General features: G+C 46.7%; 1 protein-coding gene across 1 annotated transcript; it reads right to left on the reverse strand.

The window, feature by feature from the left end:
• Positions 1-14430: 14430 nt before the first annotated feature.
• On the reverse strand, positions 14431-25953 carry nsun2 (NOP2/Sun RNA methyltransferase 2). Its single transcript, XM_056582919.1, has 19 exons — positions 25722-25953; positions 24873-25030; positions 24295-24399; positions 24101-24206; positions 23912-23983; positions 23373-23457; positions 21465-21657; positions 20912-20986; positions 20631-20761; positions 20402-20475; positions 19493-19623; positions 19177-19273; positions 18906-19042; positions 18719-18811; positions 18402-18537; positions 17308-17388; positions 16150-16288; positions 15991-16030; positions 14431-15901 (listed from the first exon to the last, which is right to left on the reverse strand). Exons 1-19 carry the CDS (start codon positions 25791-25793, stop codon positions 15595-15597), a joined length of 2232 nt encoding a protein of 743 aa, XP_056438894.1. The 5' UTR covers positions 25794-25953; the 3' UTR covers positions 14431-15594.
• Positions 25954-26083: the final 130 nt, after the last annotated feature.

Genomic DNA, 26083 nt, shown 5'->3' on the forward strand with positions numbered 1-26083 from the left:
AAGACAATTGAATGAAAGAAATTGCTCCGCCATCTTTTTCTCCCCCCCCTCTCCCTCCCCCCCCACCCACAATGCACAGAGCACTCAGGCGACATCACTTCCTGTCGTCGTGCTACTTGTTCTGGTCACATTTGCATATAAATAATGTTGTGAGTATTTAATAGATGGGCAAGTGCACTAGTGATTTTACGCTCTCATCTGCCCCCCCCCCCCTCCCTCCCCCTCCTTTCTCTACTTCATTTTGACCGGGCCGTTGTTCACACTTCAATGCAACATGATGATTGTAATTCCTATGGAGCTGTGCTCTCTCTCTCTCTCTCTCTCTCTCTCTCTCTCTCTCTCTCTCTCTCTCTCTCTCTCACTCTCTTGTTTCGTTGCGCTCCATCTCTTTTGTGGCTATATTTAGAGCTCACTGTTTGGTAGTTAAATATCGATTTCTCATTGAGAAAGAGTCACACATTGCTATATGCAGAGAATGTCTGTCAATCCCTGCTCTCTCTCTCTCCCTCTCTCTCTCTCTCTCTCTCTCTCTCTCTCTCTCTCTCTCTCTCTCTCTCTCGCTCTCTCTCTCTCTCTCTCTCTCTCTCTCTCTCTCTCTCTCTCTCTATTTCCTATTCTCTCTTTCCTCTCATATTAATGTGTGTGTAGGAGAGGAAGGAGAAATGTTATTCCCATGATTTATATACCAGATGGTACAGCTGATGGCTAGGCTTCAGCGCCCGTGTTTGTGTACGCATGTTTGTGTGTGTGGCTGTCTGTGTGTGTGTGTGTGTGTGTGTGTGTGTGTGTGTGTGTGTGTGTGTGTGTGTGTGTGTGTGTGTGTGTGTGTGTGTGTGTGTGTGTGAGACAGCTAGGGAGACAACCCTTTAACAAAAAGAAAAGATTATTTACCGTGGATGACGACAAGTGCTTGCAGAAATGGCTGTTTTTCTGTCTTGTTATGTCATGTCTGTGCGTCTCGGGCTAACAACCACATACACACACACACACACACACACGCCTAGATGAACACACGCAAGCAGGGATGCCCACCATGTAGACACACACACATACATACATGGGGATATACCACACAAACACGCAATGCTCAGCGGGTTGCATCACTGATCGCACACGGTGCACCTGCTGCAGGCACCGGCCCACACGCACGCAGGAGTACCTCTGGAGACCGGCTTCAGGGGTCTCCAGACAGGGTGGGGGGGGGGCGGGGGGCGGTGCTTAATCAATGTGGCTGTGGTGTCGGTTGTATTTACATCTACAGCCATTAAGCACCGATATCAATCTGTTCCGTCCCAGTAGCGGCACGGCATGTGCAGAACCCTCCTGCTCCCCCATCTGTGTGCGCGCGCGTGTGTGTGTGCGTGCGCGTGTGTGTGTGTGTGTGTGTTGTTTACCTCAGCTACTACTGCAAGTCAGTCAAATGTCAAAGAGGAAGCTGCTAATTGGCCTGACATTTCTGCAGAGCTCCTTTCGAGGAAGGAGAGGGAGAGGGAAGAGTGACATTTGTCACTCCCCTCTCCCATGGCAGCAGGGGAGCGACTAAATCACGACAGAGGCCCCCTGCATCGCTGTATGCCCCCTGAAACAAACACGCTGTTCCAATGGTACTTCCTGATTGGCTTTGGCTGCTATCAGTTTTCAACATTAGCCAATCCAAAGCCAGAACTGTCCAAAATGCCTGTATGTGTGTGTTTCTGTGTGTGTGTGTGTGTGTGTGTGTGTGTGTGTGTGTGTGTGTGTGTGTGTGTGTGTGTGTGTGTGTGTGTGTGTGTGTGTGTGTGTGTGTGTGTGTGTGTGTGTGTGTGTGTGTGTGTGGTACACGCCCTCTTTGTTAAAAAAAAGAAAAGAGAAACATAGCACCATCTGGTATGTGGTCATGTGTGTTTGTCCTCTATTAACTTGGCGCTTCATTTCAGGGTTGGTTGTATTGTGTTCTCTTGGCCTACGAGCGAAAGGAGACCATTTAAAAATGAATTATTATATGACAAAATATCTGAAAAACTTGAGTGTGTTGCTGGTCTCAAGAGAATCATTTTGTGATCTAGTTTAGATGGGTAGTTTAAAGACACTAAACAGGTTATGTTGTAATATATCTGCATGTGATATGTGAGTGTAGTAGCTAGCTCGATCTTTTTTTTCAAGAAAAGCAAGAAAAAACGGACAAACAAAATTCAACAGCAAACGCTTCTCTTCTTCCCTCTTCTTTTATCTGTTCTGTACGTACCTTCTTTTCTCCTCTCTAAGTGTCCTGAATATGTCACCTTGTGTTTTATGAATGTTTGTGTTTTAATTTATTTGTGGTTTGCCAAAATGAAGATTTTCAAAGCATGTCGCAGGGATTGTCACCGAAGAAGAAATAGAAACGAAAAAATAACTGAAGGAAACAAAACTATGAATGATAGCCCAGGCGTCAGTGTTCTGGCAGGGAGTTGTGTCCACATCTTGGGGACTACACACCAAACTTTCTATTAAGGTTGCTGTCTATTGAATATGGAAAGCAACACATAATAGACACAATAGTAGGATTATGAAATCGTTCCAGAAATATGTCCCCTGATTGACATCATCACCCTCCAATGGGCTGAAGCGGAGGTGTGCCCCGCCCCTTACTGGTCTCATGATCTCAGTCCCAGTACAACCTCTGTGTTGCTTTAATTACACCCACCAGGGTCTGACCTGTGACCTGGTTTTATCGGTTCCTATCACCCCCCACACAGGCCCAAGCCCCCCCCCCCCCCCCCCCCCCCAGATAACAACACAAAGGGTTTCGGACAAGACCAAGATCATGGATTTCAAAGAAAATAAAAAAGACGAGAGGTCGTTGCAAGACCAAACAGGAATGTGCAATAAAAGCTACAGCTTATTCAAACCCTGCAGACTTGGAAGTTGTGTTTTCTTTTGTTGACACTTTGCAGACACTGAATAGCACACACCTGGGTAACTATATCAGTGGATGTAATACATTTGAATGCTATCAATGTTAATGGTCAAACATACTCTTGGGATGCCGTCTGTGCGGCCTGTCTGTCTGAGCTCCTCTAGTTGACCCAAGCATCCTTGGTGAGCAGTCTAATCCCCCGGCCTCTTCACTAATAGGTCTTTATCACAGAGCGTCTGAGCTGGAACACACTGTTCCTGTGTTCCTTTCGCCCCTGACATTGTCCCTGGTGTTTGTGTGTGTGTGTGTGTGTGTGTGTGTGTGTGTGTGTGTGTGTGTGTGTGTGTGTGTGTGTGTGTGTGTGTGTGTGTGTGTGTGTGTGTGTGTAAATGTGTGTGTGTAAATGTGTGTGTGCAATGTGTGTGTGTGCGCGTGCTTGTGCTTTAAAGAAGTATAGTGTGTGTCTATGCAGGGGGCAAATGGGAGAGATAAAGAGGCCGATATTCAACTGCAAACCAAAAAAAACATTTGAAGGGTAGCATTGCCAAGGTTATTATGTTCCTCTCTCTGTCGCTCTCTTCCCCACTATCTCTCTTTCCCAAACGCCATCTCTCACCCCGCTCTCTCTCTCTCTGGACATTAAAGAGGAGCCTAAAGGTGACTGATGCACTAAACCGTATCGGATCATAGGGTCGTTAGAATCCAGCCAGCGTATCAAAGCTGTCTGCCTCCACTGCACCAAACAATACCTTTAAAACAGACAAATCTGTTTCTTGACGGTGAATAATGCATGAATGAGACTAGCTGTACAGTGCAGAGACTGAACACATGCACACACATTGGATTAAGCATACAATCACGCCAGCCATCTTGGAGTGAGACGCTGACCTGACAATAGCACCGCTCATGAAGGAAGAAACAGAGCGTGGATCCCAACAAACGACATGAGAGACAGAGAGTAGGACACAGCGAAAGAGAGTGACAGATGGGAGGATTGGATAACGGCACGCTTAATAACCTGTAGACATTTAGGAAAATTTGTGTAATTTCCTGAGGAGTCCAAGCAGCCGACCTCAGATAAAGCACACACAGGAATGCACGTGAATGTTTGTGCACACTGATACTTGAAATTCGAGAGAAAGCTAAACAGCCCAAAACATTCATTATTAAACTGCCAGACAACAGAATGTGATTCCCCAAAGGTTACCTGGACACTGACTCACCAAAACACTCTCACACACACAGAGGAGGATCAATAGAGCTAGAGGACACTCAGCATAGTATCCCCTGGTCCATTCCTCATCCAGTAGAATTAAGGCCAAAAGCACAATGCAAGGCATACATTAATGCAAAAAAAACAAAGAAGCAAAGCAGCACCACCTTATTGAGGCCATTGAGAACAACTTCAAAACAAAATACCTCACAGTATGGATGTCTGTTGGGTCACAAGCTGGATTAGTGCTTTCTATTTCTGTGCAGGAGAACATCCCACCGTGCCATTACATTCATCAGATAACATTCGTTTTTTTGAAACTCCACACTCTTCTATTTGTGCAGGTCCTCGACCGGTATCGGTACATCAATCGCTGTGCCCGACTTCTGGCTCAGGGTTATACTTATGAGGCGCTGAATATGCCGTTCCTATAACTAAAAGGTCTAGAAAATATTATACAACATAAAATAACATTATTATACACACACACACACACACACACACACACACACACACACACACACACACACACACACACACACACACACACACACACACACACACACACACACAGCCACAATGGTGATATCTCCCAGAATGCATCAGCAATGTCAAGGGCCAAGGATGTTTGCGCACTGTGTCACATGCGCACACAGTGTATAAGTAGGGACCTTTCTTGCTTTGCAGGGCAGGGTGGGACGAGGAGGGGGGTTGGAGAGGGAGCTACAGGCATTGGGACATTTCAAGTAGAACAGGCGGGATGGAAATTTTGTTTATTCATTATCCTATGGATATTGGTTATTTATTATTGTATGGACTCCATACATAATGCATGGGTGGTTTTCCATTGCCTCACCATGCCATTAAATTATGCATTCCCTCTTTCTGAGATCCATGGAGCAGGGGAAGTGGTGTGTGTGGAGGCGTGGGAGCGAAGTGGGGTGACAAGATAGGCGCATGTGAACCTGTGTGTGTGTGTGTGTGTGTGTGTGTGTGTGTGTGTGTGTCGTGTGTGTGTGTGTGTGTGTGTGTGTGTGTGTGTGTGTGTGTGTGTGTGTGTGTGTGTGTGTGTGTGTGTGTGTGTGTGTGTGTGCGATAGTGCGTGTGTGCGCGTGTGTGTGTGTGCGAGTGTGTGTGTGTGTCTGTATGTAGTATGTTGAATTTATTTTGGTTTATGAGGTTTGGTACCGTCGTTCGGATATACTGGCGTCCACCCAATAATATGGATGGATGGTATTGTTATTCGTTTGTCCCTTTTGTGCAGGCACCTCAGGACTTTGGGGTTGTCCAGACGGAAAGCCCGTCCTGATGTGTTTGTCACCGTGGCGTTTCTCCAGGATCAGTTGAACCCATATGGCTTCACGAACATAAGAGGATGCATCTGAAATCCAATCTCTTCTGTTACATGTGATCAAGCGAACAGTTTGATTGCGTCATTTGACATGGTTACTAATACCTTAGATATCTTATATCAACCCCCCTACCTGTAACCCGCTGTGGAGTGTTGGGTAGGGTGATGGGCACCCTACCCACCGTGATGGGCCACCTTACTCACCATGCAGGGGGGAGTTTATCACACTATTTGGAGGAATCTGATTCATTCAGAAAAACAGTTCAGAGTTATTTTTCTCAGAATTCTGAGCTAATTATGTTGTTAATTCAGAAAGACTAGAGCACAGTTGGTTTTCTCAAGTGAGAAAACCTCATTCCATTGGTTGTATCATCCCAGGACGGAGCAGCTGACGCTGGGCACGTGTTCAAAGTAACTTTGGATGTAGTAATGGAATGGATTCACAGAGGCCTTAAAGACCCACAAAGCAGGACTCTAAAGTGGAATAAAAACTTTCGAAAAGATGTCCCTAAAGCCTATGAGCACCGCTTTCAAAATGTCCATAAAACAATGCGTTATTTATTGAGGAATCAAATTTCAGCAAACCTTATCTGGCGATTAGCCTAGCCACCTAGCCATCATTATACAGCGATATGAAAATATATGGATGACCCCAGTCAGGCAATTGACACAAATAATACCGTATTTTAGTGAATTTTTTTTTAAAATCCTACGTTTTTGCAGGTCTCCGCATTAAATTAGGCGACGTTCCCATCTGCTTCGAACGGATGTGATCGTCTCTCCGTGACGTCAGAGTGCCTGTTAGTAAACTAATATGCACCAGGGAACACAGGCTGGGAGTTGTGTGTGGACGTGTAGAGCTCTGTCTGGGCAGCTGTTGACTGCGGCGCCAGAGAGAGTGTTACCCGTCTCTGACACTTACAGTACATCACCATGGTCTGTGTGTGTGTGTGTGTGTGTGTGGGGAGCAGTTGGTGATTTTAATGAGTGCGCCAGAGAGAGGCTTAGGCTTCTTGGCCATCTATAGTATAACGCTTCGGTGTGTGTCACATTTTATACACAACATTGCTCATTATAACGCTCATTCACAACAACGGTACTAAAAAAGTATCCCAAAAGTTGCCTTGGGACTTTAAACACCCCCTTCCTTCCTAGAACTCTCAGTCCAAAACGTGTTTCATAAAATCCCATGCTATTCGAATTCCAGCTGAAACAGTGAGTTCAATGGTACCTTAGGGTGGGATCTAAATGCAGGTGTGTTGGAGTTCCCTCAGGATAGTCCTGGTCTATCCAAAGGCAGGGGACAGTGTATGGGTAATGCCCCTTAAGGCTGTGGTGAAAATCATTGGGTAAGATGATTAACTATAACCCTGGTGTTGTCAGGACAGGGTGCTGGCAACAAGGAGGGACAGATCCAGAAGACTCAACAAAAAGGGTCTTTAATAAAAAAGCCTCATGTCTCTGTTTTATGTGGGTTGCACGATGTAAGATTAGTCATCCTTAAGGTAGGGTGACCAGATTTGAGTTTGTGAAAAAGAGGACACTTCGTCGCGGGGGGGGGGGGGGGGGGGCGAAAACATGGGTATTTTTTTCTTTAGTTCGTCCGTGAACTTACATTTACGTTTAGGCATGGCTGCAGACAGTGGCGATCCTACGTCCAATTGCGCCCCGGGCAAGATTGTTGACGGGGAAAAGAGGACGTCTGGTCACCCTACTTAAGGTAGTGGTACACTCTCTCGCTCTGTATTTGTCTCTGCTACTCGCAGAAAGCCAGGCGGACGGAGACAGACAGACAGACAGACAGACAGACAGACAGACAGACAGACAGACAGACAGACAGACAGACAGACAGACAAACAGACAGACAGAGACAGACAGACAGACAGACAGACGGACAGACGGACAGACGGACAGACAGACAGACGGACAGACAGACAGAGGGTTGATGTGGGGGTCAGGGTAGTTTGTGTGCAGTGGGAGGTCGGAGGCCAGAGAACCATTGTGATCTCTGGCTCACCAACCCCTGTTGTTGTTTCTGTTTGTTGTTGGATCAACAAAGTCCCACCCACCTCACGCACACGCACACGCACACGCACACACACACACACACACACACACACACACACACACACACACACACACACACACACACACACACACACACACACACACACACACGTGTACTGTAAAACCCTTATGGGCAATAAGGCGTCCATTAACCGACAGTCAGGGCTTGGAGATAATCGGCAAAGGCCTAATTACAGTTTTAAGTAAAATTCATGCTGTTTTTAAAGGGAGGAAGGTTTAGTTTCGAGTTGATATGGTTGATCACCTTTGTGTCTGTCGATTCAGCAGCCTGTGTGAGGGGAGGCAGCACAGAGCCTGCGCGGGAAACCAGCTACTAATCTCAGGTAAGTGGGTCAATCCCAAGCTGTCACCACGGGGCCGGGATGGAGTGTTTATTAAACCCATGAGGGGACATAGTACATTACCACCTGACGTGTTCTATTGTTAGACAATGTGGTTGTATTGTATTCAAGGGGCTCACCTTCACTGGGCCTCCATGGCCACAGGCACACGTACAAACACCCACACACAATCATAGGTAAAACAAAACCATATTTATAAAGTGCAGTATGCAAGGTAATGAATTGATGTATTGGGGTAATATTGGATCCAGCAGTCTAAGTACGTTACAGCAGAACTCCTGGGGGAATAAGCACTCAGGGCCTGGGCCAGAAACCAGATCTGCAAGCAGCGGAGTTACGCCCTGCAGATGAGGTTATTACTGAGGTTATTACTGTGTCATTACTGAGAAAGGTTGAAAAGGGAACTTATTTGAGTGAATGGATGGGGCTTTAAGAAGGGAGTTTTACCTACAGTTGTACATCTACAGTCGCCATATATTTAGATATTATCCAGCACCTGATTGGCGCAGCTAATGCCCCACGATTCAGATCTTGGCAGAGCGAGCTGCGGGGATACCTCCGGGTCACTTTGACGTGTACACAAGGGGCCTTTAAAGCACTTCAGAACCCAAATCAATATCTACCCACAAGCCAATCCGGAAATGGTATTATGAGAATGCAAAATTGAAATTAGGTTACAACATGTAACAAATCCATTTGAGAATGATGTTACCCAAATATCTTTTTTTAATAAAAGTGTTTTAATTTAGCTTGGTGCATTCATTTTATTCTCAGGCCCAGCAAAACAAAACCATGCATCCATTCCCTGAACAACGAATCACCGATTACTTGTCACAAACCTTCGCAGATAAAGGCGCCTCATCGATAACCTCGCGGACACAGTTTCACCTCTGTGGACTGCATGTGTTCGCATACGTGCAGGTCCTCGACCGGTATCGGTACATCAATCGCTGTGCCCGACTTCTGTCTCAGGGTTATACTTATGAGGCGCTGAATATGCCGTTCCTATAACTAAAAGGTATAGAAAATATTATACAATATAAAAGAACATTATTTATTCAAACTCTACCTATAAGCTATATTAGCTAATTAGCATAACATATTGATAAGCTTGCCGTTTTCGGTCCAAATGAATACAGTTGGTCAAGATAATGGGCGAACAATACGCATGACTCATGTGGCCATGGCAACAAGGCTTCCCTCAGCCCTTGTATATATATATATATATATATATATATATATATATATATATATTGTTTTCAGATGATGTCACACCATTGGATTGAACAAAAGATGGACGGCAAAAAGTGTACACTAGATATACATAGACTGGATATAGGTCTATGTAGGTCTAAGATATGTTTATTGGAGGTTGATGGTATGGTGAGGCCTAATGGTTTAATGATATGATGATGGCAAGGCTAAAAACATTCTCTTTTTTGTTTACTAAGTATAGTGACTTGGAAGCACTCTTCCATGAAAACTAAAAGCATACACTCACCCTAGCGAAAGACGATTTTCAATTAGGTTTTCGTTACGCTTCTGAACTCCTTCATGAGATCTCTGATGTAGTACCAGGTCTGCAGTAAAAGGTTAAAAACGATGTATGCTGATTTGATAGTGGTATATTGTTCCTATCATGATATCAATAAAACCAATTAGAGATTGATTCAAATATAGATATCCATTTTATTCTAGTATCTTTCTCAAACATTGGGTCCCAGTGTGTACATGAACAGAGTAGTGCTAGTTGACATTCTCCACTTCACCTATTTTGCACACTATTATAGTTCAGAAAGGTGGAATATGACTATAATTGTCGTCATGGAAGCAGGCACACAGGCAATTTGCAGAAGGCACATTGAAATCAGTTCATATTTCCATATTGGACTATATTTAATTACAGAAACTTTAACCAACAATAAGAAACAAATGTTTTAACCAATACATTTGTTGAAACATGTATTGGTAATGGCATCAAAATACAAACATTAGAACAGCTGGGGTCAAATGAATAACAATACTATGATAAATTAATTCATTTTCAGAATTAAAATGTGGGAGGTGTGTGAGGTGTGTTCTCCAACCCAAGCATTCTCTGTATCGGCAAAGAAGATTCTTTCAAGAGACAGTGTTTTGATGGTGCAAAATTTAGTCTGTGATGTTCATTTTATTATTCTATGCCTTATTTAGACCACATGATATCAAATCAAACCTTAGTACCTCATTGGACCACATAGTTGTAGTGATAACAACAGTGCTGATCGCTTGTGCTAGTACAAATAGAGTCAACACAACACCATGCGAGGCTTATTTACCACTACGCCAACACCAAAATAGACTGGATTATACCTGGATTCAGCAGATGCTTCATGAGCCAGCTCCAGAGTGCTCGTCTGTTTACCTTGTGTCTCTGAATAAACCATGTGTTGAACCTTTGCTACCCGCCAGATCATAGCCTACCTAGCCCCGAAAATACGATACCGGAGAATTACGACTACGCTTCATCATCAGTCATTTGTTTCTCAAGTGAATCACAAACATGAGGTAGCAAATAGAAGAAAAAACTAAATATTATAAAATATTGTGAGATATTTTTGTGAGATTGTGAGAGAGAAGTGGCAAAGGTGACCAAGAATCAGTCCGGGAGTGGAAATCAGACGATTCATAAGAGAAAAAAAATAAAAAATCTATACATGTCTTCCTATACGTGCCTCCCATTTAGAGCACATGTGCATCCTGATCACATAAGTGGGAGGTCACGTGATCATGACGGTCTGCAGACAGCCTCTCAACAACAACACATGACTGCACAACGGCAAAGACCTTTGACTATTGTTTTGAAATGCATGTCAAGTCAGCATCATTTTAAAATAAGTTCTTAAAATGAATCAGAGGAAGGCTGAGAGACGAAGGGAGGGGGTGGGAAATGTAGAGGAATAGAAAGGAGAGAACAACGTGTTTGTTCATTTAAGAGGTTCTGTTTACTTGATCTACTTGATCGCTCTCCCCACTCACACAGCTGACATGGTGAGTGTATTGCCTTACTGCTTCTGTCCTCCTATTTCAAGTTCACAGTGCAAGGTTGTGGTGAGAAACTTAACCTTACACTCAGCACATTGGACTATGGCTGTGACGTACGTTTATTGTAGCCGTCTATATGCCATGCTGTGTCCTTTGCTCGCTGCTTACATCTTTTTGCTTGTTGGCAAGGAATTGCCAATGCATCTTGCAGACAAATGTACAGTTAAGTACTGCTTTGACGCTCACATCAGCCTGGGAAAAGACTAAATTCTTGGCAAGCTAAAACAGCATGTAAAACAGTAAAACACATGTAAAGCGCCCTTTCCAGTGGCCATTGGTGTATGGAAATGCATTCATTCTCCCGGCTCCCGGATTACTGTTCATCCCATTCGTATGTTCCAAGTCACACACCTGCTATCATCTCGTCTGCAGTGTATCTATCCAGGTCACTCAGCACCAGATCTTTTTCTCATCGCCTGATCTTTCTTTCAACCACAGTGGTTGTGAGTCATTGTACCGGCTCCTTGAACTGTGTACTAAAATACATTTGACCTACCTTGATACTTAAGTTTAACTTTGTCACCCTTTTCTCAGGATCACCAATTCACCATCCATCTACCTACCTATCTACCTACCTACCTGGCTGTCTGCCTGCCCTGCCTGCCTGACTGCCTCCTTGTTTGTCTGCCTGCTCATTCCCTTCGTCCACCATCCTACTCAGCTCAGCTCTCTCCTCCGCCAGGGTCTCCCGATCTCCTGCCTTGTCTGCCATTCTCCTTCCAATTGACGATAAATCCCTTTTAGGAAGAATTCCCTGAATTCTGACTTCACAAACGAATTGAACTGGGGAATGCAGCTTCTAGCAGCAGGCCCTCTTGCTGTGGATATTGTTGCAGCAGCAGAGAATGTGTCAGAGCGCAGAAAATGCTATGGCAACAAGTCAGGCTTAAAACATTTGCTCAGCCTATCTATCTCTCGTACGTTTCCTCTTTCTCACTTTCCCCTGTTTTTGCTCTCTATCCTTTAGTCTATCACATACACACACACACACACACACACACACACACACACATACACAATTAAGGCCTAACATTTCTTTGGTCCATGTCATGGCCTTGTCATGGTTTGTTTATTTGGTTTGCGTGCTGTGTCAGTGTGTGTACTGTGATTCTGCAGTTGTTGACTTTATGCTCGGTGTGCGTGTTTGTGCATGCACTGGCCATGATCAATGAGAAACAAGATAAAGGGAACGGTGGTGTCTGGCTCCCCAATCTATTTTGTCTCTGTTACTAGGCAACACCTGCAGGCACGCACTGGATAAAGCCCACACCCTCCGTCCTTCACATTCTCCAAACAACTTTGATTTTATTCTTCCTTTTCTCCGTCGTCTCCCCTCCCTCCATCCCTCCCTCTCTCCCCCCTCCAGCTCTTTCTTTACCCTTTGCCCTCTAGTCCTTTTCTCCATCTCTCACTCAATCTATTCTCATCCCCTCTCTATCTCTATATCTCTCCCCCTGGCTAGGGTGGGGCAGGCAGGCAGAGGGGGAGGTGGTGGGGGGGGATTAAGCGCTGCAAGGCTAACCCTCCCTGACCCCCATCGAGGGAAGGAGATAGAGCAGCAGTCCTTCTACTAATGTCCCTCTCAACAGTACATACGAGGGAGGTGAGATGGGCTCTTGCGGCCAAGTGTACATGTGTGAAGAAGGGGGGGGGGGGGGGGGGGGGGGATGAGGACAGGTGTCTGCCACCTTCCTTCAAATGGCTTAGCCCCTCCCCCCTCCCCGTTCTCTGAACCCGTGTTGATCTGAAGATGAGAATCGTCGTCATCGGAGACGGGGCAGGGGAACGCTGACTGAGACACTAGGTGAGAGGCAGAAGGGAATGAAGGGGTAAAGCGCCAGCCCCAATCTGTCACTCTGACACATGACCTTCTCCTCCGCCCTCCCTCTCCATAACTTTCCGTCGCTACCCCTCCCCCTCCCTTCCATCCCTCCCTTGACTCTCGCCCTCTCTACCTCTCCCTTCCTTTCTCCCACTCCCTTCCAACCCTCCCTCTCCCTTCCATCTCTCCCTCTCCCCACATCACACCCACTCCCTTCCCTCTCCCCCTCTCCCCACATCTCTCCCTCTCCCTTCCATCTCTCCCTCTACCTTCCTCTCTACCTCTCCCTTCCCTCTCTCCCTCTCCCCACATCTCTCCCTCTCCCTTCCCTCTCTACCTCTCCTTTCCTCTCTCCCTCTCCCCACATCTCTGTCATCAGATTTCTTCGTCTCTGACCAGGTATGAATAAGATAACTTTGTGTGTGTGTGTGTGTGTGTGGCGGGGGGGGGGGGGGGGGGGGGGGTGAGTGTACTTCAAGGTAAGTTACCCATAGCATCAAAGTGAATGCAAAGGGTTTGGGTTGAACTCAAAGTAGAGGCCTCAGGACAACAACTGACTGCAAATGGGGGGGATGAGGAATGAATTGGAAGTGAATGAGTGTTCTGGAAATCTGCTTGTGTATTTTTTTGTGCTCGCGTCCAACACAAACACACACACAATGACTCAGAAACACAAACATCCATAACAAAAGATTCACTGACCGACTTTGAAAAAGAACTGCACACCAAGTACTTGCACACATGCATGTCTTCAAGGTAAAAGTATGTGTGATTTGGTTCAATACAAACATGAAACAAGAGCTTTAACAGCATCCCCCATCCAACTGTGTGTGTGTGTGTGTGTGTGTCTGTGTGAGTGTGTGTGTGCGTGTATGCGTGTGTGTGGGTGCAGGCAAATGTGTGTTTTCTGTCTCTGTGTTACATAACGGTTTGATATAATCCCAAAACATACATTCATCTCTATTCTGCATGTGGACGTCAAGGTGTTGAGGTGAAGAGAGGATGAAAGGGCTTTTCATTTGACGTAGCATTGGAACCGCCCAAATGAATGACCAGATGAGGTCACAGCAGTTAGCATGTAAACCTGTATGAAGAGTTGATTTCAGGTATTCAAATTAATACAATTAAAAAGCTCATGTAAGGATAAGTGATAATTACAGGATGGACTGAACAAAAACAAGGTCACTGCACTCTCCTGTAAGCGCGTAGGCAGGTGAGACGGGTGAACAACAGTGAACAATAAACTCCACATACAGCTCTGATTGAGGAGCCAAACATTTGCGATTTGAACAGGAGGGATCTCATCTTAAAGAGCCCCTGGCCACGGGGGAGGAGGGGGGGGGGGGGGCAGTGAGCTGGAGTGAGTGGGCGGACTGGAGGAGGTACACGGAAAAAAGAAGGTGAGAGAGATGAAGAGCTGGAAGGGGGGAGAGAGAGAGGGGGAGAGATTGGAGGGAGGCATGTGTGTGAGTGCCTGAGTTTCTCCAACTGGAAAGGATGTCATTATTAGTATTAGCAACTTGGCAGCACAAACTGCGGCTAAAAAGGCTGAATGGCATCACTCAGACGGGAGACGACACAACACACACATCACGGGTGAGCTGGAGTACAGCCAGTGTAACACATTTAATTTCTTCCATTTGTCCATAATCCTTGTGTTTAGCCATCTATGACTAGTTCATCCTCTTTCTACCTTTACGTCTGGGCATTAGCCTGACTCCCTCTCCCCATCCTATTGGCTCACAGTTCAGGGATTCACCGCTCCCCTGACAACGCTGTCATGGGGACCGTCAACATGGCAGGTGAACGGTTGCACTTATGGAACCGATTCACACAGAAGTCACTGGAACATGTCCGCAGACATTAGACTAAAGGAAGTATCGGTGGAAACAAGAGAGCCAGAGACGGTGACCAGCCTCTCCATCTCCACTCCTACAGTCTGTGTGACGCCGCTATAGAGCGGCTGCTGTTGTCATGGCAGCAAGGCTAGATAATAAACACAAGTAGAGATGGAACACCTGTCTATCAGTGCGCTGCGGTCCAATCAGGGATGCTGCCATGGCAACCGCTCAGCGCATATATAGGCAAGCCATCATATCAAATATGGATTGTTATGATGCACAGTATATGTTCAGTACAGTATATGCCATTATCACTGACATTAACAACAACCAGTTGATTAGGAACTTACAATCCTGTTCACTTTGGACAGTCAGCTTCAAACCCCTGTTGTCATTGAACGGTCATCAATAAGGTTGTTTTCTTTGTAGATCATTGTGCAGATTTGAAAACGGTCCCAAGATGAATAACGCCTTTTTAATAGATTGAAAAGTTGGTCCATGCACCCAAAGCATTTCGGGGGACAAAATTATATCGTCTAAATTCGATCTTTGCACAATCCTATTCTGCTTCATCTTTGGCATGTGTGACTTGGAGAAACACAAAAGGCTATGAACTGACGAAATAGAAGGATTTTAATGTTTCGTCTCGTTAATCAACACCTCGTGTTCTTCAACAGTTACAGGCATAGAAAAGTAAAACAGCAGAAAATAAACCATTCTTTAACCGTATACAACACAAACTGAAACATTTCGGCCACTTTAAAAGTGGAATAGTTTCTACTAAAAATAAAAATAATAAAACAAACGGCGCAGTATGGAATAGAACGCCCAGCTCATTTGAGGGATCAAGTATTACATAGTCCAATCCTTAATTGGGAGAATCCCGCTATAATAGTTCGTTATAATTTCCTCAAGACATTTGGGGTTGCCCGAGGGCACCTGGCACCCCGCCCTGGCATCCGCCTCCCTGTCCCAGTCAGGGTTGGTCCGATTCCTTCTTCCCTTCAGAGTCCCCCACGATGTCCCCACTGGCCATCTCGGTGTCCTCCTTCGTCTCCTTCGTCTCCACCTCCTCTCCCCCCTCCCTCGGCTCCTCTCCCCCCTCCTTCGGCTCCTCTCCGCCCTCCCGCGGTTCTCCGCGCTGGCCCGACTTGTCGCGGAACACCTCCACTCCCAGCATGCGCAGGTAGTGGAAGCGCTCGTTGCGCGGGACGAAGGCGCGGATGGACGTCTTCCCCCTCCAGCCGCACAGCTCGATGGGGCACTGGGGCTCCAGCGGCTCCCTGCCGGAACCAGGGGAGGAACAGGGGTCAGCAAACCACCACGCCCAGAATAACCTCTTTAAGCTGGGTGGAAACACGCGTGTACTCACTCTGGGTTGGGCTGGTACCTCAGCACGATACTCCCCATGCCTGGGGGAAAAAAAAGAAATTGCAATCAGTGTCAGAATGAAATACAGAAGATCCAAACTCAAAACTCGGTAGCTCCATGTGTGTATCGAGGGGCCACAGGGGCTCTCCAGACAGCCCACCTAGGCTCTTGGCCTGGGCGTGGGCTTTGCTCTGCAGCTTGCTGAGGAAGGGGTTCTCCTGGGTGAGCAGGACCTTGATGTCCTCCACGCTGACCGTGACCATCCTGGAGCGGATGTATGGGTACAGCGTGTAGATGCCCTGGGAGAGAAGGAGGGGAGGATGATGGATGTGGTCAATGCCGACCGCTCAACAAGGCTCAAAATAACACGTGGAGTGTCCTTGGAGGATTGGTGTGCGTGTCTAGGATCCAACCAAGACCAACATTTAAATCAAACACACGGTTTCGACCCATCTATCTTGCAAAGGTTATTTTGTTGCCATGTCGGATCACGGTTATCGGTTGAATATCCACTATCTTTCTAACTTAAAAAGACCTTCAGACTGCATAAGGAGTCGTGTGATCTTTATTAATGCACAATCAGTAGCGCTATAACGAGATGATTTGGTTGTTGGGTTGTGTGCCTTCGGGACATAACAGCGTAGGCTTTATTTAGCAAATGTATTGATAAATCCTGCTCCAAAACGTTTTGCAAAAATACAATCAATATAATATAAAAGTAGGGGCCACTCACACTAGGGCCGCGGCCCCGTGCCCGAGCTCATTTGCATACTAAAGTCTAGAACGTTTGGCTAGTGTGACCATGCCATCCGTATTCCAGCACGGAACAGGGAACAGCCCCTTGGCCACGGCACACTTGGGGGAGGTGTGCCGTGGCCAAAGTACAGATGCTAATGAGATGATACGCAATGTGAGCTGGATGACGTAGTCCCTGCGCTTCTTCCCCACACAACAATCCTTTTAAACAATGGCGGCAAGCGGTTCACGAGTGGGTTTACGTTGGTGCGATCGTGAAGTCGAGTGTTTACTTGACTTCACGCAGCTGGACAGTCGCAGCTGGACACCACGCTTGGTGATGACGTATTTATCGTATTATGACGTATGTATGAAGGAGCAATTGTGCCCAGGCCACGGCCTTTGGGAGCAGTGTTACCACGGGCCAGCGGGCGGAGTGGGGAGGGGGGGAATCGTGCTGAATCTTCCTGCAGCACGGAACAGGCCCGAGTGTGAGTGGCCCCTAAAATGGCACACACAACCAACGATTTTCCATCCTCCACATAATGCAGTGTTTGTGAGGAGCCGGGCGCTGCGTGTTTACCTCCTGCGCCAGGCGGAAGGCACAGCCAAACTGCTCCCCGTCGCTGTTGCGGGACCAGACCTTCACTCCAGTGTTGATCACCTAAGAGCAGCAAAGGGAACAAATGTAAATGCCTGGTCTCACTGAATGCAGTATAGATATGCAAGGATGACTCAGTAGGGTACGGGACAACAGAAGAACACATCCACCAGCCCACAGAGCTCGGTGCGCCCGGTCTAGTCCATTGAAGGAAACTTCATCATTTAGGACTGAGCCCTGGCCAGAATGCTCACTTCATTCGTGCAGTGAATTAAAAGACCCCTAGATAATAATAATAATAATAAATTGTATTTATAATGCACTTTATATTCAAGAATCTCAAAGTGCTTCAGAGAAAAAAATACCAAAAAAACTATTAAAAAGGGGGAACCTCAAAGAAAGTTTAGCTAAATGCTCTTTTAAAGAGATGGGTATTTATGTATGAGATATACAGGTTATATCATCAGACCTATGATGAAGAGGCACCGGGATGGCACTTTGTACATTTAAATATTTGTGCAGTCATTGTAAATCGACAATCGAAAAATAACATGATGGGAGGTGCACAGATCTGCCCAGAGGTCGGTCATAGACGTCTCATGGTCTCAAAGGCTTGCAGAAGGGAGAGGCATTGAATCAGAACGTCTATGTGCAAAGCTAACACTGCTGCAAAGACACCTGCAGATTAAAAAGGTGACATATTATATCACCAGGTGTGAGTGTGATTAGCCGTCACCAGGCAGGAAATCGGCCTCTTCTGACATCACAAGTGGGCGTGTCCACCTAGATGTGTGCTGGGTAGATCAGTCCACCAGCCTACCCAGTGGACTGTAGCAAACGTTGCACATCTATCCGTCATACATCTAGGTCGACACGGTATAATAGGTCACCTTTAAGAACCAGCTAGGGCGCACTGTCTTCTTTTTTTAAGTGCGACTAAGATGTTGCCACAAAAGAAATGCGCATATACCAACCCAGCCACCTGGGTAGAGCCCCATCTGTCTTAAAACACTTTGCAGTAGAGCTGCAGTGACGCAGGTTCAGGAATCAATACGGAGGACTCAATGTAAACACACCTTCATGCGCTCGCTGTTGTTGAGCATGACGTTTCGTAGTTCTTTAGACACCATGTAGAGGTGCCTCTTCTTTCCCTCGTGGGACCGAGTCAGGACATTGAGCTTGGGGAAGTTTGGGGACAGGTCATAGAAGGACCTGACACACACACACAAACACACACACACACAATTAGAGGCAGGACGGAACTAGTAAAAGTAATGAAAAATAACACTAAAATAGTGTTTAAAAACTGAGTAGAAAATACCCAACAGAAATGCACAAAGGCTGTGTAGGAGGGCTTGGCTCATTACAAACACGCACACACACACACACTCACTGAATAGGAGCTAGGACCGGGTCGTCTTCACTGAGGAACACAAAGGGATCTTCTTTGAAGCCGAACATCTTTTTCCTCTTGTGAGGTGGAGGCCTGGGTGGTGCAGAGGGAGTCAGGTGAGACCACACACACTAACATCGCTCTAACCCTTGATGCCAACGGCTCCCCCCCCCCCGACGGCACTCACCCACACGCAGCCTCCCGGGCCGGGGCGGGCTGGTCCCCCTGGGGGGCGTCCTCCCCTCCCACGGGGGGGACCTCTTCTGTGGGCGGGGCGGCCTCTGCTGGGACGGGGGCGGGGGCTGCGGAGGGCTCCTTCCTCGCCTGCGGACGGAGAGGAAGAGGGGGCGGGGTTAAGAGGAGGAACCGACTGGTACGGACCCGGTTCTACTTGAAGGTAGGGTAGGGTGGTGGGGGGGGGGGGGTCAGAGAGTGATCCACAGGCGGTGTGCGTTTACCTTGGGGGCTCTTTTGTTCCATGGCATGGGAGCCGTCTTCACCAAGGCAGCGAGGAAGAACCCCCCTGTGTTCTGGTGATGAGGCAGGACCCTCATGCTGAGAGAGACACACACACACACACACACACACACACTTTAGCTAAACAGCTCTCTCTGCTGGCCCGTTCCAACCCTACAGTCCCTCATCAGTTACTTAGATTGAGATGCGTTTATTTTATGGCCTTTACACTCCGATGCTCTGGTGTAGGAGTTAACCAACCACCACATTGGCGGGTTCGGTGTTTTATGCCGGTGCGCGAGACGGCCTGAGACCCACCATCTGTCCAGGTGGAAGCTGGCCAGTTTGTCTTTGTCCGTGTGCGGGAACATGGTGGGGCGGATCTGGGTGTGGCGGCTGGAGGGGACCTCAGAGAAGTCGTTGAACCACTGGCCCTCTTTGGTCATGAGCTGCAGCGGGGGGGGGGGGAGAGAGAGAGAGAGAGAGAGAGAGAGAGAGAGAGAGAGAGAGAGAGAGAGAGAGAGAGAGAGAGAGAGAGAGAGAGAGAGAGAGAGAGAGAGAGAGAGAGAGAGAGAGAGAGAGGAGAGAGAGAGAGAGAGAGAGAGAGAGAGAGAGAGAGAGAGAGAGAGAGAGAGAGAGAGAGAGAGAGAGAGAGAGAGAGAGAGAGAGAGAGAGAGAGAGAGAGAGAGAAAGAGGAGCAGTTTCATTCACACTGTGCCATCAGGGCCCGGCAGCCCAGCCCAGCTCTGGGGCGTGGCCGGTCTTTACCGGATGACGCTCTTGTCTCGAGTCCATGCCACAGCACACACTGATTGTAGCTGAGTCGTTTGATGTTTGAGCCTGCAGTGATATTGTATCGATTATTTTAAGAGACATTTACTATATTTGGGTGGTTTCAGACTGAACACACACACAAGGATAACCGCGATAACGTTCAATAGTCGCCCACTTTTGCTTCATCATCTCAGAAGATTGTTCTCTGTATCACACACACTTACCAAAGTGCCAAAAAAGCACGTTCAATATCAATTACAGCACTCCAACAGCATTCATATTGTCCAACGTCCACTCTTTAAGACCGCAAATAATCGGAAGGAAATCTGTCCTATTTAAACAATCCACTTTGTTTTGCAAGCGAAGTCAGCACGGCCAAAAGTCCTTGTTGGAAAAAACCCTAAGAGGAGAGAGGCCTGGACTCATCAGGGGGGGCGGGGCGGGGGGGGTTACCTTCCAGCTGGAGACGCCGGGCATCGTCTTGAGACCGGGCAGGTCAGCAGAACAATCGGCCAGCTCCAGAGCTCCTGGAAAACACGGCACCACGTGGTGGTGTTAGGCTGCTTGGGTAGCATATGACACCGGTTAAAATAGCACACACAGACATCACACACACACACACACACACACACACACACACGGCTGTGTTCCATGCATTTGCTTTGTGTGCGTGTTGTTGTACCTTCACTCTTCTCCAGCAGGGCGGCGATCACCGCCTCGTCCTCTATGGGGTTAAGGGAGCAGGTGGAGTACACCATCCGCCCGCCCACGGCCAGTTGTTCCACGCCGCGGATCGCGATACGCAGCTGCAGCCTAGAGACCGCACACACACACACACACACACACACACACACACACAAAGGATGGACTATAGTTCAACACTGCAGGCTCGGTGGGCCTCCACAGGCATGAGCCACTACATCGAACAATACGCTCTCCCCACGCCGGGCGCGTGTCACCCACCCGTGGAGGTGCAGACTGTTCGCCGTGGTCCACTTCTTCCACACGTCTATGTTCTTCCTCATTGTGCCATCTCCGCTGAGGAACAGAAACAAAAACGGAGCGGACCAATCAAACGGTGAGCTTGGCTCGTCCACAGCCCGCGCTTCTGAAACCAACATTCCTTTTGAACGCGGCTGCAGAGGCACCGACTGTTCACGACCATCGCTATCCTGCCTCTCCTTCCTCCTGGAGGGGCTGTGTTTGGCAGCGGGGTTCAGAGCCAGGAGCTCCACTTTAAAATACCTACAAATATAACCACCGCGCACGCATGTGGGAGCGTGCACTGATATTCCCTTTCAATCCAAACGTCGCCTGCCAATCATCTCATCCCGATCATCAAACACACAAAACGAAACCACGTCCTGCGTCACCATCTGTCCCCCCTTCATACTGGTTCCATACCCCCCCCCCCCGTGAGTGACCACTCCCCCCCCCCCACCCCCCCGTCCCTAGAACAAAGTCCCTGCCCTCCTGGCTGTGTGGAGCGGCGGCGGCGGCGGCAGGTCGGGCTCACCTGCAGGGCACGTCGCAGAGGATGCGGTCGTAGAAGAGCGCCTCCCTCCAGCCGTCGGTGGCCACCTGCAGGGACGGGATGATGGAGGCGTCGTGGTTGATCACCATGATGCAGGGGCTGTTGAGGCGCTTGGCCTGGTGCACCAGCAGGTAGCACCGCTTGTTGTCCACGTCGTTGGCGATCACAAAGCCCTCTGCGGGGGGGGGGGGGGACAGAAGGACGGAGGACAACGACATGTCCGTGAGATCCGTGTGAGCGGGTCGAAGCGTTCCGGAACACGTTCAGAACCGCATGTACAACGGGCTCGGCCCCGATATCGCATCCAACCTTCTGAAGGATTAGAAGACACGCCGCCCCAATCTATGGTTCATCATACCCCCATAAGAATAAATGTAAACCCCTGAGAAGTTGTTAACATTGTGGGTAGCAGGGAGGCACTGCCCACTGCCCAGTCTGACGTCACACTGTTAGGGAAGTAAAGTTTGAGCGCACACAAGCTGTTTCACACACTTATTGAGGGGCGTTCTCGTGGGCGCGAATACTCCCCCTGGCTCAGACTTAGATTTTTCTAGCTTAGCAGACGTACAACACGTACACATACATCATATAACAGTCTACAGAAAAGGGAAAAGTCGAAATAGCATATCACCCCTTTAAAAAGGTCCCATATCTCCCTCCATACCCCTTTGTGCTGAGAGTTGTTGGTCACATAGGGCAACTATGTGACCAACAACAACTCTCAAAGAACGTGAGCTCCAATCCTGGCTGGATACAGAGAGGCTGTCCCCATTTGAGGTTAAAGAGCTGTAACATCCCCGACGGCGTACCCTACGGTGACGCTAAGAACTGTGGTCGACAGAGACCCCATCCAAACCAAGCCTGAACAGCCTCGGGCGGGATGTAAAGAGTGATCCACTTAATTTATATTTCATGGAAAAAAGATTTAGAAGCATCTTATGCAACCAGTTTCGCTTTGTCACTAAATTTAAGATAACTTGGGCCAACTTATTTTAGTAGGCTAGGCCTTCACATTTGATAAAGCTATATTTTACAAGGGAGAAATCGGAATGGGTTCCAGCGCCAGTGCAAGGAGGGACCGCCACCTAGTGGCCATTTTATGAATGGTGTGAATATGGTGCATATGGTCGCTTGTTTTTTTCAATAGTTCCCTCAATTCTGATTAAATTGGCCTCAAAACATTGCTACATCAATTATATCCCTACCATGACGATTTCACTTGAATTCGATGACATAACTCGAACTAAACCTAACATGAATAAAACATTAAACATTAACTAGTTTGAGCATTATTTCTGCCTGAGTGACGTCAGAGACATCTACAAATGCGTGAACACTGGTGTACATTTTCACAACACCACCGGGCCGCTCCATCTGAACATTACATCAAAACATGAACATTTAGATCATGGTTTCCAAAGATTCTGGGGGGTTACTCCTGAGCCTTACCAATATTGATGAAGGGCCCATATTTTTAAGATCTGGCAATATCTTACCAAGATATTACACAATTATCTGTGTGTTAGTAGAAAAACTACAATCTTGTTGTGTTGTTACTGGCCCTCATTTTGAAGGAGGGACTATTCACATTGGAAATCTTTGAAAAGCAATTAAAAGTGTATTCCTCTCAAATGAATAGGAGGTAGGCTTCACTAACTCTGCAAGTCAACGGAAGCAGCTAATGGAAAGCAAACGCTCAACCCAGTAAAATCAAATTCTGGATGCAAAATGATCAATTTGGTATTGAACTACACATTGATAAGCCGACATCTTGGCTTATCCTTTTCAATACCTTACGTCTGTCAGTCCAATGCCTAAGCCGTGTACCCTGATATTAGTGCTGAGCAGAGGTGCAGCAGAAGCGGGGGTTCAACTGAACCTGGGACAGACCTGGGAAAGGCACGTCCATGTCGGCGTGCAGCATCTCGATCAGCTGGGCGGTCTTGGAGCCCGGGGCGGCACACATGTCCAGGATCTGCACAGGAGAGAGGCAGGAGAGCACCAGGCCAGCTGTTAGGACGTTACACTGCTAATAGGTGGCCATTACATGCCAATTCAGGTAAACATCCCATCATGTTTCTACGCAGATGTTTTCTTAGCAAATACATTATAGTGAAAACATTACAGTATGGTGAATCAAAACATACAGGCCAAAACAAAAAGCAATGTTGAAATCCTGGATGTAGAAGGAGAACATACTGGCTTTTGCATTGTTGTTGGAGAAGCTAGTATCTCCATTTAGCATGTTTCCTAAATCTCGGATGAAATATAATGGATATTTTAGGATTCGTTTTTAAATCTAGCTCCTTCTTTAAACAAGATTCTTTGACGGAAGATAATGGGATAGAATACAACGCTCTGAACCAGGAATGTGTGACGTTTTGATTAAGCACACAGGTACTTTCTGTGTGTGGGGTAGTTCTTCTGACCTTGTGGTGTGATTCGATTTTCATCAGGAGAGGAGGAATCATGCTGACCGCTTCCTGACGACTGATGTTACCCTGGAAATAAAAGAGCGGTTATAGAAGTCAGAAAAGGTTGTTTCATAGCCGTTACATGCAGGCCATGAATACCAAATGAAATTCCGGTCTTTGGGAATGTTCTGACTGTGAACCCACCGACTCCGTCTCGCTGACCAGGAACTGGTGAAACTTCTCCAGCAGTGGAGACTTCCTGATGATCTTCCTGCTCATGTTGGTTTGCCATGCCAGCTCGTCTGGGTACCTTGTCACAAAACAACAAACCTTAGTGAACCACACCAAAACCACACCACGTCTAAGAGCATTCATTGGCTGAACCAAACCAGACTTACCAGCTGAGAGGCGTGGGAGCCTCCAGCTTCACACCATCAATCTCCACCTCCTGGATCTCCTTGAAGTACTTCTCCTTGAGACAATGAAGAATCTCTTTGGCATGGCTGCAGCAGGAGAGTAAATGGGAACTTCAGAATACACAGTAGAGTTTTGCTTGCTATAAGCAATGATCCATCAGCACACGTGGGCCTTGAAGAACAAGGAATGATAAAGACCAAGAGAATCATTCAGCAGATTATGATGATTATTATACTAGGTGCTAGAGAACTAGCACTTAGTAGAAAACCATAATGTGCAGTGAAAGGCAATAGTAGTACTTCATGTAGGAAGCGTCTCCAATATTAGCGTGTCTGCAAGTAGCAGCTTACTTAGACGTTTATTTAATCAAAAACAATGCTTTGATGTGGTAAACTGCTTTTGCCATGTTGCTTTGCTCAGCATAGTCCAATTCTCAGATTTCTCTGCATGCTCTTTAATTGAATTATCCTCACTTTTAACTGATAGAATCAAAACGTAAGTTTCCCCTCTTTCCATGAATGATGGGAGACATAGGAAATGGGCAAATATAACCATTCACCTCTTGTATCCAGTGATGCGAATGGTTGCAGGCAAAGGTTCCCTCATGGCATCCATAAACTGTTCAAACTCCCCTTCCGGCACCAAACCCAGCTCCTTGTAGTAGTCTTCAAAGAGTTGGTTCTCCTTAACGATATCAGCATAGCCGGCTCCCCAGCTCTGGAACAAATACATGTTTTATTAAAGTCTCCATGTGAGCCTACACATGCATGCATCTGGTGTGTCCACTTGGCAGTTCAATATTCTGTTTGCACACATTAACCGTCATTCTAATTTATTTATTTTAATCTCTGTGGTCTCTCTGTTGAAAAAGGGTACAAAATCGTAGATAAATGCAGAAAAATATCTTGGAGACATAAACAATCTGGATGAAATTAGATGTTTTTTTAACAGTAATGAAACAGTAATGTGAGAGTTTAGATTCAAAATCATGTATAATAGCCTAGTCTCTAAGGAAGAATTAAGCTATGTGATTCTAAGATACGTTCCTTCACGTGTAGGCCATATTGCGAGCCAGACGGCATTGCTTTAAAAAGTTCCCACAATATAACATTTTATAGAAAGCAAATACAGAGCTGGGTATTATAGGATCCTGTGAGAGAACATTCGTTGAACTAGGAAACATTTGTCATGTTCCCATTATGTGCTACATAATCCTAGGTAATAAAGGACCCTGATACAACATAAAGAGAGGAATATTAACCCTAAAATCCCAACAGTTTCTTTAAACTGCTGCCTGACATAAAGTATACATCATATTTAGACATTGGAAGAAACTCTTCAATTACTGAATGTATGAAAGATATGAACAGCTACAATAGCAAGAGTTAGAGAAATTCACTCAACCTACACCATTGTCTCGGTTGTCTCGTCCCACTCCCGAAGACTGGTTTTTCTGTCTCTGTCTGCTTCTTTTCCCCATGTTGGAATTGAAGACAACCCTGCAGAATAACTTGCAAAACGTTAGGCGATCAATAGCTATGTAGTTATTAACATGCGCCTAGTTAGTGTTGTGGGGTCCCTGAAACGTGTTGCCTCTACCGCGCAGTCTGTTGGCGCAGCGTATTGAGTCAAGACCTCATGGGTGGCCACAAAATATGCCAGAATTACAGAAGCTATAAGTAAAGACAATATGTTCTTCTTTTCCAGTCTATCTATCTAATTTCGTTTGAATCGTGTATCTGAATTAAAAAAATTATAAATTAACTTTGC

Source organism: Gadus chalcogrammus, chromosome 22, assembly GCF_026213295.1.
Source record: "Gadus chalcogrammus isolate NIFS_2021 chromosome 22, NIFS_Gcha_1.0, whole genome shotgun sequence".
In the NCBI taxonomy this organism is placed as follows: domain Eukaryota; kingdom Metazoa; phylum Chordata; class Actinopteri; order Gadiformes; family Gadidae; genus Gadus; species Gadus chalcogrammus.

Excerpts from the sequence above, each read along its gene's own strand:
- nsun2 (XM_056582919.1), bottom strand. The coding sequence starts at position 25,793 with ATGGGGAAAAGAAGCAGACAGAGACAGAAAAACCAGTCTTCGGGAGTG. Across the intron at positions 21,658-23,372 it reads CATGGACGTGCCTTTCCCAG|AGGGCTTTGTGATCGCCAAC; the intron begins GTCTGTCCCAGG and ends CCCCCCCCGCAG. Across the intron at positions 19,043-19,176 it reads GGAACAAAAGAGCCCCCAAG|GCGAGGAAGGAGCCCTCCGC; the intron begins GTAAACGCACAC and ends CTCCGTCCGCAG.